The sequence below is a fragment of the Oreochromis aureus genome, linkage group 16, assembly GCF_013358895.1.
Source record: "Oreochromis aureus strain Israel breed Guangdong linkage group 16, ZZ_aureus, whole genome shotgun sequence".
Classification (NCBI taxonomy): Eukaryota; Metazoa; Chordata; class Actinopteri; order Cichliformes; family Cichlidae; genus Oreochromis; species Oreochromis aureus.
Genome location: NC_052957.1, coordinates 24,326,439 through 24,339,622, shown reverse-complemented (window position 1 = coordinate 24,339,622; position 13,184 = coordinate 24,326,439). Strand labels below are relative to the sequence as shown.

General features: G+C 40.7%; 1 protein-coding gene across 1 annotated transcript in view; it reads right to left on the bottom strand.

Annotated features, from left to right (window-relative positions):
• The window catches only part of znf385b (zinc finger protein 385B), a 53,024-nt gene that overhangs the window by 3,768 nt on the left and 36,072 nt on the right, over positions 1 to 13,184 (bottom strand). The window contains exons 5-8 of the mRNA XM_039599907.1: positions 3,275 to 3,411; positions 3,020 to 3,130; positions 1,025 to 1,220; positions 551 to 916 (exon numbers count right to left, since the gene is read on the bottom strand). Coding sequence (XP_039455841.1) covers positions 551 to 916; positions 1,025 to 1,220; positions 3,020 to 3,130; positions 3,275 to 3,411 — 810 coding nt within the window. The remainder of the gene's footprint in view (positions 1 to 550; positions 917 to 1,024; positions 1,221 to 3,019; positions 3,131 to 3,274; positions 3,412 to 13,184) is intronic.

The window sequence follows — 13,184 nt, the reverse complement described above, 5'->3', positions numbered from 1 at the left end:
TATCATTGTACACTGAGAGATTTTATTCACAAGTGCATGACAGCTTCCAGTCTTTCCAGGAGTGGACATCCCAGCAAATTCAGCCCAAGGTCAGACCGTGCACTGCTCAAAGAAACCAAGAGCTACATCTCAGACTCTACAGGCCTCAGCCAGCATCTTAAAAGCCCCGAATTGGATTATGTAGCAGGGCAATGATCTCAAACACACCATTAAATCCACAACAGCATGGCTGAAAAATAAAAGAATGGCCCAGTCAAAGTCCAGACTTGACACTGACTGAAATGCTGTAGTAGGATGTTGTTTTCTTTTTTTGGAGGGGAGGGGCGGGGATTAGTTCTATCTTTATTAACCTGATTTTTGTACATATTTCCTGTACTGTGCTGAAGATGAATCATCCTTCTACCCTTTAACTTGTCCAGAACCGGCAATTTTCATACATTCAATATTAGGTAAATGTAAGTGTGACAAAGAACTAGAAGCCAAGAAAATGGTTTTGTTTGCTAATCCTAATGCAGATCATATAAAATCAAAGGTACATATTTCTTGTCACCTGCATTATGAGCCTCCAGCTGAGAGAGCGAGTTGACTGCGACTTTACAAAGAGAACAATACAGCAGCTTTTTCGCCTTCTCCTCTTCTGACTCCACTGAAGGTGAAGCATCCTGGGAGGGTGCAGTTGGAAGAGGAGCAGGGCAAGACGAGGTGGTGACAGGAGCGGAAGCGGAAGAAGCTTTGGAAGAAGAGGATGACGAAGAGGAAGAGAGGCCTGGAGCTGGGAGTCCCGATGGGGGGCTGGATGGAGGAGGCTCACTGCCTGCTCTACTCGAAGAGGGGGAGGAAGAAGAGAGAGGGGAGGTAGAGGGGAGGAGGAAAGATTTGACAGGAGACGGGGAGTCTGCAGTTCTGGATAAGAAATCTGAAGGGAGAAGAGTAGAAGGAAAATGAACAAAAATGAAACAATATCCGACAAAAACATCAGCAGTAACATAATTCACATCAGTGTTATTATTGGATAAAAATTAACCTGTGTGTTGATTAGTGCTGCTGTTAGCTGAGACAAAAGGGGCGGGGACAGCTGAGACAAGAGGGGCGGGGCCAGCAGGATTACAGACGCTCCCATTGGTTTCTGCAGGATTTGACAGCTTAGCCTTGGCTTTGTTCTCCTGAGACTTGAGCTTCTTTGCGTGACGACTTCCTCTGTAATGAGCCTCAGCCTGAGACTGAGATGTTGAAATAGAAAAGTTTTAGTTTTGTATTTGAGCCATTCAGCGTCCTCCAAAATAAAACCAATGTGAAAGGACCAGAGACTGCAGTCAGTGTCTGGAAAAGCCACTTCAGAGCAGCTATAACAATGAACCCTGTGCATTGCTTTATAAGGTGATCACCTTACAGAAGACATAAACATGTTTACAGCATACAAAAAGTTTGGTCTCTATGGCTATTCTCCCTTTAGTAATTCAAGGTAGTTGTTGAAACATAGAAGGCATAGAAAAGCATGCTAGCAAAGCAGCAGCAGCACAGCAGCTCTGGAGCTGCAGGCATTCATGCACGCTATAGGACACCTGTGTTTTGGAAAAGCTCAGAGCACAATCGCTGGAGTTACACACATCAAAACAGGGACAATAGGCTTGAAGCATAAAAATACATTTATGTTTTATTTACAGACCTACACATAGCATGCATTAAATCCAGGCCTCTGGGCCACCTGTGTACACAGCTGGACTGATTAAAACAGGACTTTACATATAATGTTAAATGCACAGGAGATGGACCTGAGGCCACGTTCGGGCTGGCGATGCATGAAAAATGTGCAGCCCCCTTGTTCTCCGAATAAAGCCGGAGCATCTGTGCAGCAGGAAGGTTAACAAAAAATTGCCATAGCTATTTTTTTCATCATGCTCAGCTTTTCCCAACAGTGAAACATCATCCAGTAACGTGGCGTTTTGGCCAATCAGATGAATGCGAGCCCTCGTTTTCTGGGTATTCACACTGCAACATGAAGTGCAATGTTTCCCTAGTGTGGAAAACTTTAGTAAGTCATAACCAAAGTACGGAACATACTAAATTATGGCAAAAGGTGTAAAATATGAAGTAGAAAGCTTGTACGAGAGGAGCGTGAGAGTGCCTGTGTTAGGATGTGAGCGCTCTTGTGACGAGTCCAGGTAAACAGATGATCTCTGCACTGTAAATATTGTTTATGTTGTGTGTCACCACACAGAGTAAGAGTGTGTAAGCACCCCGTAACAAACCCCTGGATGAACAGTGTTCCCATGTGACCGTCTAGATGACTCAATTTTTACACAGCCCATTAGACTGAGCTCACGCTCCTCTCTTACTTCTCTGAGCCGTGATTCCTGTTTTCATGTTCACTCATGAATAATTTCACCAGCTCATGAATAAGTGATGTTTGACTGGCATGTTCCTAATGAGGCAGCTCGTTACCGCACAGCAGTCGTCTGTGAATGGGCAGAGTGTCGTTTACGCAGATCTGTGTCATTAGGGTGTGGAAGGGGAGGTGTTACACCTGAGCATACGCACCTGTTCTTTTCCACGAGCACCTCATAAAATTATACAAAAAAAAGAAAAGACTTCATCTCTCTAGTGGTAGGACCCTCCTTTCCAGCAAGACTAACTATAAACTGCTTGAGAATAAACTTCCATCCACAGTAACGCCAGTGAAAATTTAAAATTCAGACAATAAACGGCTGTTTTTTGTTGTTGTTCGTTTTTAGGATCAGATCTCATAAAAACGCAGGACTGAAATGCGGTCGTTAACAGTAACCTCAGATTAGCTTGCATGGCAAATGTTAATTTTAGATGTGCTGAATTATATTTATGATTGCAAAACTAATTCAGTTTCACAGGCTTTAGGTGCTAATGAGCAAACATTTCTAAGACACAGTGCTAACTTTTTCTAGCAAACTTGTAAATGTATTAATAAGCAAACACTTCATTTATATTTATAGCTTGTATATCTACCAGAAACAACACACACACACACACACACACACACACTTACATCAGAGTTGAACCTCAGCTGGCAGACAGTACAGGAGATGACCTGTTTCTTTTTCGGTACCATGGTAACACCAAAGGTGTGGTTGATGACAGCCTTCTGCACCGGGTCCATCTGAATGAGACACACAGAGGTCAGAGGTCACGAGCTTGTTTCAAGCCGAGTACTGATGACACCATGAAAGATTTTTTTGTTCAATCTATTTGACCTGCAGCAATGACACACGTTTACCTGTCGCTAACACACACACACACCTACCGTGTTGAAGTTTGGGAAAAGTCCAACTGGTGACGTTGTCTCGACAGGAAACGGCAGAAACGGTTTCATCATGACTGAGGGACCAGTGGCACCTATGAGACCTGGCAATGCTCCGCCCACTGCACCACTCCCACTTCCTGGGAACAGACACGGAGTTTAAATAATTGATTTCTAATACCCTTGTTTTCACACACTTCAAACAAACATAGCAACAACATGAAGGTTTGCAGGGCAGAGTTTCTGCTTTAAGGGTAAAGTTGAAACTTATATTGACCCAAATCACATTTTCACTTCACAGCGTTGCTACAGTCACACCACAACGCGAAAATAAGGATATACTCGTATTATTCCATACTGGAAACATCTAGAAATGAATCCAGAAAAAAACCCTGGTTGACTCGTATTCACTCGACATAAAACGGGTGAACCATTTTATGATGTTACAGGTTTAGTTTGGTCGCTTTTGGCTACAAAAATGGTAAAAATGCAAATATTGAGTTTTAATAATGATTCCTCAGCTGATTTGTCATTAGTCTGTTGACACTTTATGAAGGTGAAATTAAATAACATTTATTGACACATTTAAGAACTTTTATCCAAACATTTGTTGAATAATAATTTCATAAATAGCCTTTTATGAAATTAACCAGTTCCTGATACTGATGTAAATGTATATTCATCAGGACTGTTGTTATCAGATTAGAATGAGGACCAGAGACCATCTGTAAGGATCAGGAAATATATCTAAAGCTGTGCCTGTTAAAGAGAAAGACACACTTCTTGGCATATTCTCTGTCGAGCAAACAAAGGGAGCCCATCTTTGATATTCTCTGCAGTTACGACCTGGAAACCTGAGCAGCGGATCTGCTTAACAGTACCTAACATATGGATACAGAACATATGGAGCTGCAGCTGCTCGGGGCAGAGAGAGGCAATAATACAGAAAGACAAAGCGAAGAGAGGGTGAACGATTGGCTCACATAATGAGTCCACGTGTCCAGCTGCCACACGGCCAGAAAGACCTGCTCTGTACATGTAAACTTTCAAAAGGCAGGAAGTACATTAACCGAACAACCGCGGTCATGCAGAATCCAAGGTGAACCCATCACACTATACACAACTATAACAAAACATTTATTCAACAAACAAAACTTGAGTACTCTAAATCTGCCTAGAATTATTAGCAGCGGATTATTTGGAGGGCAGTTACATGTAAGCAATTTTAGGAAAACACTTGAAGATGTTTGAATCCACCTGCTGCTGCTAGTTCATTCTAGTTACCTGATGCACAGAAGCATATTATCCTATGTGTATGTTTATAGTTGCAGCATGTCAAAGCCCTGCAGTGAAATCTTTTGTAACAACAGGGTGTGGGTGGAAACGCTGATGCCATCTGAATCAGGCCTGATGAAGGAGGGGGAGGCGGTGGAAGAAGAGGAGGAGGAGGAGGTTTCTGGTCATGTTGGTTTAGTGCATATGTCCAGTGTAATGTAATGAAGGTAAACCTGATTATATCCCATTTTAAATAACAGTCTGGCCAACTCTTTATGACTTCTAATGCATTCATGTGAGCACTATAACCCATTTACATCCACTCTACATGAACTCTAATTGTACCATTATAAAAGATTATAAATAAAATATAGAAATACGACTCTACTTTAAGACCTATTATAATCTATTCTGATGAGCTATAACTGACTGTGATCTACAACACATTAAACCAGTCACAATGTATTAATCTTATTCAGAACAAACAAACAAAAAACTTCACTATAGCTCACCCCAGACTTTAAATACTGTAAAACTCTATGCACTATAAAACACCTGAGAAATCTAGGTTTGTCCTGCATGTAGTCAGTGTGTGTGTGTGTGTGTGTAACATTAGGCTAGCTGTGGAAGAGCTTAGTGCCAGGCTGCTGACTCTCTAAGTTTATCCTCATATAGCAGCACTGTGAGTCAGTGTCTGTATTTATAACTACAGCTGATTATTAAGTTCAGAACAACATGAGACGGTGTTGTAATCGAATGTGAAGGTGGGCAGATACGGCTCAGATCACGATCTGGATCCGGGAGGTTATTTATGATAGTAAATACACATTAGCGTCTATTTTTAAATGTGGCCTATTGTGTCAGCTTGGTGGATCTGTTACAAAAAACTACAACGTCATAACTCCAACAACAAAAATATTTGTTAACCTACTGCGTCATACTGGAGCTCCCTCAGATGCATAATGCCTTCAGAGCTTGTTTAAGCACCACTGAGACCACTTTGATCTTAAGTTCAGCCAATTTAAAAAGCCTTTAAAAAGCCTATTAACATGTAATAAAGCCACGATGTTAAGATTACCTAAAAAACACTCAGGAGAACCACTGGAGCCTCTTCAAACTCCACCGATGCCACGTGAAAAAATGCTTGAGAAACTTTTTTTTTAAAGACAGTAAAAACAAGCTGAACCACAGAAACCACTTCAAGAAAGCCTAAGCATTCTTACTCCTCAACCTCAACCAGCACCTTTCTCTTTTCAGTGATCTCATTAGCATTAAACTCTATTTTTACTTGGGTTTTTTTAGGTGTGACATGTCCTGAATTCTGGGACAATAGAGGATTTACAGTGCTCTAGTCATATTAAAGAAACGGTGAAACTACCTAAAGGACAAAAAAAACTTCTAACGACCTCCCTGAATCTACTCAAGGATGGCTTAACCTTCTTCAAGGACCCTTTTGAGGACTTTTTGAGGACCCTTTAAGCCTTTACAAATCCTGTATCTTAAGCTGGCTGACTATTTTTCTAGCTTTAATGTTTCCTGATGCAAATATCTGTTGACTTTATGTTGTGACTGTACCTGCTAAATTCAGTTACATGTTAGGCTCTGGTGTAGACCATTCACGATCGGTATGAATTGAAGATATTTTTCAGTATGTGTGAGTATGATGAACAGAGTGTTGAGAGAGTGGTCTTAATTCTGTCCTTCTGTCCTCTGAGATCTGGTTACAACACACACACAGTAACCCTTCTCCCTTACACTAAGTTGCTGTTCTAAGAAGCTGCTAAAAATACTGATCTAAACATCTGCTATTGCACTCCCATGGAAACACTTCATAAACCAGCATGAAAACTGGCCAACAGCAAACTAATGAGCCAGTCAGCTTTATTTCAGGCTGTTGGTGATTTGTCAAAAGATCCCCGAGATGCGGTACTAGCTGTAAACAAACACGCAAAAAGTTTCCTTACAAGATTCTTTAAATAAACTATTTCCATTCGCAGCGTGTAACTTTGCAAAGTAGGACAAGCAACAAAAAGCTGACAAGTTGAGACGCTTCAAACTAGAGCTGGCAGGTTTGCACCTGTCTGATAATAACACTGACCAATTTAGGCTGGCGCCCAATATAAAAGTCACTTAGTCTGACACTGAAATTGTAACCAGAGACATCATGAAATAAAGAGAAATAGAACCCTGTGAGGGAATTTTGTAACATTTCTGCCCCTGTCACCAAAACGTCCAATCAACAGTTGAACTGGGGAACATTTGAGCCAATCGTGTTGCTGCACTGATGCATGTGCACAGCACAGGTTCAGAACTGTTTAAACTCTGTGGTGGCAGGATAGATATGCTCCCTGTGGTGGTTAGATATGCTTGCCATTTGCAGCAAAGACATTGTTTTTCTTGGCTGACCATATTCAGAATTTAAATTAGCACGGCATTTGTTGCCATAAAGATGGACCGTGTTGGCACTGAGAACTGAGCTTCAAATTAAGTCATAATGTCTTGTAGCTGTGTATATGATATCTTGCAGTGTTTTTTAATCTGATTTGGCTGACGTCTCAGTAGATGCATTTTTTTATGTCTCAGTAAATATGAAAATTAAAGATATGATTCTCTGGGCTTTAAAAATAGCTACCCAAATAACGCCCCAGAGGTGTGACCAAAATGGCCGTCAAATGGCAAATACTCTGAATTGCCAAGACTTACACAGAAGACTTACCGCCTACCACTTTGGAATGGCCTAAAACTGGAACCTAACTAACTAAGCAAATTAGAGTAGTCTGACACTAGAACTGGATCTGAGTGGATTAAACCAGTAAAAGTGGAACTGCCCAGTTTGGTTGGATAATAGAACCTACCAGCTAAATCCACTCCAGAAAGCACCAAAGGTCATCTGTGCTTCTTGGTGAAATAGACTATGATTTCTCATAGGGATAGACGGAGAGCTAATTAATAACACTCAAGGCAGCCAGGGATACAGAGTGGGTCTCAATCACAAACAGCGTATATGCACAAATCTGTGTGTGTGTCCATGCATATAAACTTTTACGCTCAAATTTGTGTTTGACCAACGCTTTCTTAGACTTTTATTCTTATACTCTCAAATAAACTGAACTGGCTCAGTCAAATGATGAAAATGTGAACAATGTGAGCAAATTTTTTTTTTAAAGTTCAGAATTAGAATTAAATAACTAAATTTATAAGAGATTCAAATACATGTGAAGAACTTAGGCTTTAGCTTAGTTTTTCATTTAATATATTCTAGTCAGAAACCCTTTCACCACCGCGTTTGACCAGTACAGAAACCTCTACCTGTAGTCTGTTACTCTATTTTTAATCTCAACTTTGATATGAAAATTCTTCTTTTTCTTAAGATTAAACAATAATTAGCGGCTTTTTATTGATTTTAATCACAGTCTTGAGAAAACAGAAGGCGTGCAGATCATTATCTGTTGCTACTGTTTCGTTTTCTTGAGCTGCTTTATCAGATTTCTCTTTGAACTTCCCTCCTTCCTTCTCTACACCTTGAGCTACATGCCAGCTAGCTAGGTAGCAATTCTAGTGTCAATCTCTTTGCAAAGTGAGAGACAAAAGGAAGAAACAGCTCCAGTAAATCCACACTTACAGAGTATTATTGGCTTGAGGCCAAAGGACTCTGTGAATAATAAAATTGTAACTAAGCTAACAGGAAAGTCAGGACGCTGAAACCACCCACACACTTCTGAAAGAAGCTGTTGTCATCAAAAATAAATCAAATATTCTGTGTGGGTACACTATGATTGGAGGGTGCTAGTGCGCTATGGTAGCTTCTTCTGTTTCACTCAAAGGTTAGAAATGTGAAGATTGCTTGCTATAGGTCAAAGGTGTACATTCAGGAATTCTCTTATCCTCTAATTAGAGCAATAGCACTGAAGTTACAAAATTCCTGTCTTAAATTCCTGTAGAAATCACACCATGTCAGAGCTCCAAACATTTTAAATGATCAAAGCGTCTCTCCTGGCGTGTCCTTTGCTGACATCGGCAGCTGCTGAGATTAAGCTGCCTATAAACTGATTCTGATCCTTTATTCATTTGTAGCATCCAGCTTCCTGCTGGTCAGCCGAGTTTCCCCGTACAGCAGTGAGATTTATGGCTCTGACTGCAGTCAAGGTCATCTCTGGCATTCACACCTCTCACACACACATCCAAACACATATTTACGCTCGCAGTTAGTTCTGCTCGGAGGCTCATATGATAAAGACATGAGAAACAAAAACCTTGCACGGTGCTCTGCTGCACCGAGAGCTGCAGACTGCGGCTCCTGTAAGTGATCTGACCCGGGCAGCTCTGTGCCCAGTGGGTGTGGTTACTGAAAAATGTGGCTGATATTTAATCAGTCACATGCCCCTGGTGTATAAATCCAAATGGAGTGGATGAGCTGCACAACCTTTCGCTTACAGTAGCAGCATAAATTGATACACAGAGCATTTCTGGTGTTTGCAGCAGGTTAAAGACTGATTTATAGTGATTGAGAGTGTAGAAAGGAGCACTGCTGAGCCACTAATACGGAAGCATTTCTGTTTACAATTGTTTTCTTGTTAAGGTCTATTAGAACTGTTTTTTTCTCAATTCCTAAACATATAATTCAAAAAGATCTGGGCTTTTTTGTAGGACAAGCCAATCCCATTGTTCCGTACATTCAATGTCTGATGAATACTGGAATATAAATACCAATACCAAATACCAATCAATTTCAAAAGGGCAAAAGACATCAGAAAACAAACTGTACACACATCATCATGCACTGAAAGGTCAAAAATCCAACAGAAGTACCAAAAGAGCAAGGCACATTTTTATAGGCTCATGCATTTTGGTGATTTTTTAGGACTTATTTGATAAATAATATTGCTTAGCTGAGCAATTAACTACACTAACAGCCAGCTGAAGACATCTGTGCTCTAGTTTTGGCCAGTCAAGTTCTAGCAGTTTATTAGGATCTTACTTAGCACTAATTAGCGGGTATCCGTGTCTGTGTGATGACAGCATAGAGACAGTATACGGATGTAGTCTGCTAACCAAGATAGCGACAGTCAGACCAATCTGTGATATCACGGTGGCTATGTCTATCTTTTATATACAGTCTAAGATTTGTATGACAATCACTGGCATTTAGTTAGTCAGTCATTTTTAATGCAAACTTAGATGTCTTAGCTGTGACTACTTGACATTAGCGTGATAAAGACGTGATAAACCTATCACAAATGTAACAGAGGGATTACAGAGCAGCAGCATGAAGGCTGACTCTGTGATTAATTACTTGTTCCTTGGTTCTTTACTTGTTTTTATTATAATTGTAATAATAATAATAATTATTATTATTATTATAATTATTATTATTGTTATTATATTAACTGATGTAACAAAAGAACTTCTCAAATCTGAGCTAAATAAAGAACGTCTTCTCTTACCTTATTTTAAACTGTGGTTGGTCTTCACATTAGCATTACCAAGGTCTCAAAACTGCATTAGAAACATTATCTGACTATAGTGGTATTGTTGAGACTAGACTAAGTAAGGATGGCTTATTTGACGTCATTATAAAGACATCTCAGTGTTATCTTTGCAGTAAGATTCCCCTGTGTCCATCATAGGTGTGTAATATCCATAGCCAAGAACAGACGGAAAGCCACTGTTAAAAAGACAAAAAAAAGTCCTAAATGCATTCGTCAGAGACAGAAGACAAGCGGAAAAGGAATATAAAATCGGAGAAAGTGATTAAAGCTCGTGCCGTCTTGATCACTAATCTAGTGTTCCAGAAAATTCCTCGTCAACATCCACAAGGTTCTGTTCCTCGTGGATGTTGATGGGGAACAGAGCCAGAAAATGCTCCTCTGGAAAAGAGAATTGTCTGTGGTGTAATCTTCAGTATGTCTTTATCCACACTGTTAATGCAGCTTCACTCTACATATGATCATCCAGCTCAGAAGACTGAAGAGAAACATCTGGTGCTGTTAATCAGACCCTAAAGGTATTAGAATGGATGGAGCTAAAGTAACTCCACACTGCAGGATGTGATGAAGATGAAAGAGGAGGAGAGGATGTCGATGGAGATGGAGATGGAGATGAAGACCGTGATATTTCTTTGCGATTTAAACCAAATGAATGGTCCTACCTGAGCCAGATGACTTTTTTGGGGGTGGGGGCTTTATCTCAGTCCTGAAGTTTTATTTCCCACTTTTCTTCCTCTTCCTTCTGTATTTATTCAGTTTGACTCTACTTGTCCGTGTTACACTGCTGTAGTCTTTTAACAAACATGCAAACAGCCAAACACACCCACCACGTACTCTGTGTGTGTGTGTTAGGGAGAGAGAGAGAGGGAGTGAGAAAGACAGAGAGAGGGACCGTATCAGGTGACTGGAAAAGAGTGGCATGTGTCATCGCTATCTGGACCCCCGAGCCTCAACGTCAGGTGTGTGTTTCTCTATGTGTGTGTGTTACTTCCTAATCCCTTGCTGCTATTTCCTCTAGAGACAAGTAACTCTATCCCTGGGGATGAGAGAGAGAGAGAGCGAGGGAGAGAGAGAAAGAAAAGACGACCACACACACTACTTACAGATTATACCGGAGGATTAAAGATTACATTACCCCGCTGCAGTCACTGCTGTGTGTGCATGTGTGTGTGTGTGTGTGTGTGTGTGTGTGTGTGTGAGATAAGATCAGAGCAGTTGCCGGTTCACACGTCTACGGTTACCACGGGTATGTGTGTGTGTGTCTGCGTAAGTGTATATTACTCATGTTGTGTGGACATAAATCTTTTTACACAGTCACACTGAAATCACCCGCCTCCCCGTCTGGTGACAAAAAGCAAGTCCCTTTGCTAACTTAAAATGGAATAAGGGCTTATGGCATTTTTAGAAACTCAAATATTATAGCTGCAGTACCGCAAAAGAAACTGGGAATCTGCTGCCAGGCTATCGGCTACCTGTGCAGACGCAGCGAAAGCTCATGTGACGACATCAAAATAACGAGAGCGGCGGAGACAATGAGTAAAAGTAACCATGTGTTTGATATATTGTTATTTAGATAAAAGAAATGCTGACTGATTTAAGTTTGGAGTGGGAAAGTTTTAGCGACATTCCCAACAGAAATGGAAAATTCTGGGGGAAAAAAGCATCGCAGTTAAAGGATACCCCACCAGTGCAAAAATGTGCTCTCAATTACAGCTCAGGAGGCACAGCAGGTCCTCTACTCGGCATGTCAAAGTGTCCTTGGACAAGACGCTGAACTCCAAATTGCTCCCAAAGCATCCATCAGAGTGTGAGTGTGTCTGTGATAATTAGGAGGTGCTTAAAGGCATAGAATAAAGCAGTGCATTGATGCAGCTAGTAGGGCCTTAGGTGCTCAGTTACAGTAGAAAACCATTGAATACAGTTGGATCTGTAACTTCTTAGACAATAGCACGACTTCTGCAATTTTGTTTCTGTGCACCAGTGAAGTGGCTTTATTTGTCCGATTACTTTTTTAGCCTTTGAAAACACGTCTACGTCTAAAAGTGGCTGTGATTCCTAAACAGTTACTGCAGTACTTTTGTTCAATTTACTAAATTAAAGATAAAAGTAGCTGTCTGGTTTAAAATCCACTGTGGTGGTGTACAGATGTAAAATTACAGAAATGTGTTTTTGTCTAAAAAGTTAGCAACGTAACTGTAAATACCAGCCCGTTAATTCAAAACTCCATCATGAGCATCGTGTCCCACCGGTCCCAACTGTTTATCATGTATATCTTATGTGTACATGTTGGTGACAGCCTGCACTGGAACAAATTATGTCCCGTTGAACAAACAATTTCTTGCGCTCATCTAACACAGGCGTTCTACATAACAGACATTTTCATCTGAGGCAGTAGGCAAATACAGATTACTGATATTAAAGGATTTTATATTGTCTGTTCAATCAATATCTATTGGTTAGTTTGCAGCAGTTAATTTTGAAGCTGTTGGTAATTATGAAAACAATGAAGTCATAATGTTTTATGTTATGTTATGGTATGTATGCACCAACTATGACACGACTTCTATATTTGCTTAGCGGCTATGAATGTCATCAGTAGTAGCAGCCTCTGTTTCTGTCTCTGCGTTTGTTGGTTTTCTGTCTTATTTTGATAGTCTCTCATCCCGTGTGTGTTACGTTCAGTTTTGCTTCCCTCGACTCATTAGTTGGATTTTGTTCAGCTGTGTTCCCCAGGCGTCTCCACTCTGCTCTTACCTCATGTGTATATTTAAGTCCTTAGTTTGCTTCTCTTGGTTGTTTTATTATGCTTGATTCTATGAAGGTGTGTGTTTCCTGTTTTCTGGGGTTTTTTTCTCCCTGGTTCTGTTTCTTGTTGGATTACTTGGGAATTTTTTATTAGAGATCAGCCAGCAATAAAGGTTTGCTTTCAGTTCTACTCAGAAGTCCCGTATCCTGCATCCTTAGGTCCTAAACCTGCCTGCCCTGCTCCCCCACTTTCCACTCATGTGTCACTAAAGAGGTTCAGGTGAGCAGCCTACAAGTGGAGCCTCTATGCGCCGAGTTCCGCCTCAGGACATCCTTTACAGTACAGTATCTGTCACCTGCTTCCCACTGCAGAAAACCCTGCAGCTGAAACCACTGCAGCTGCACAT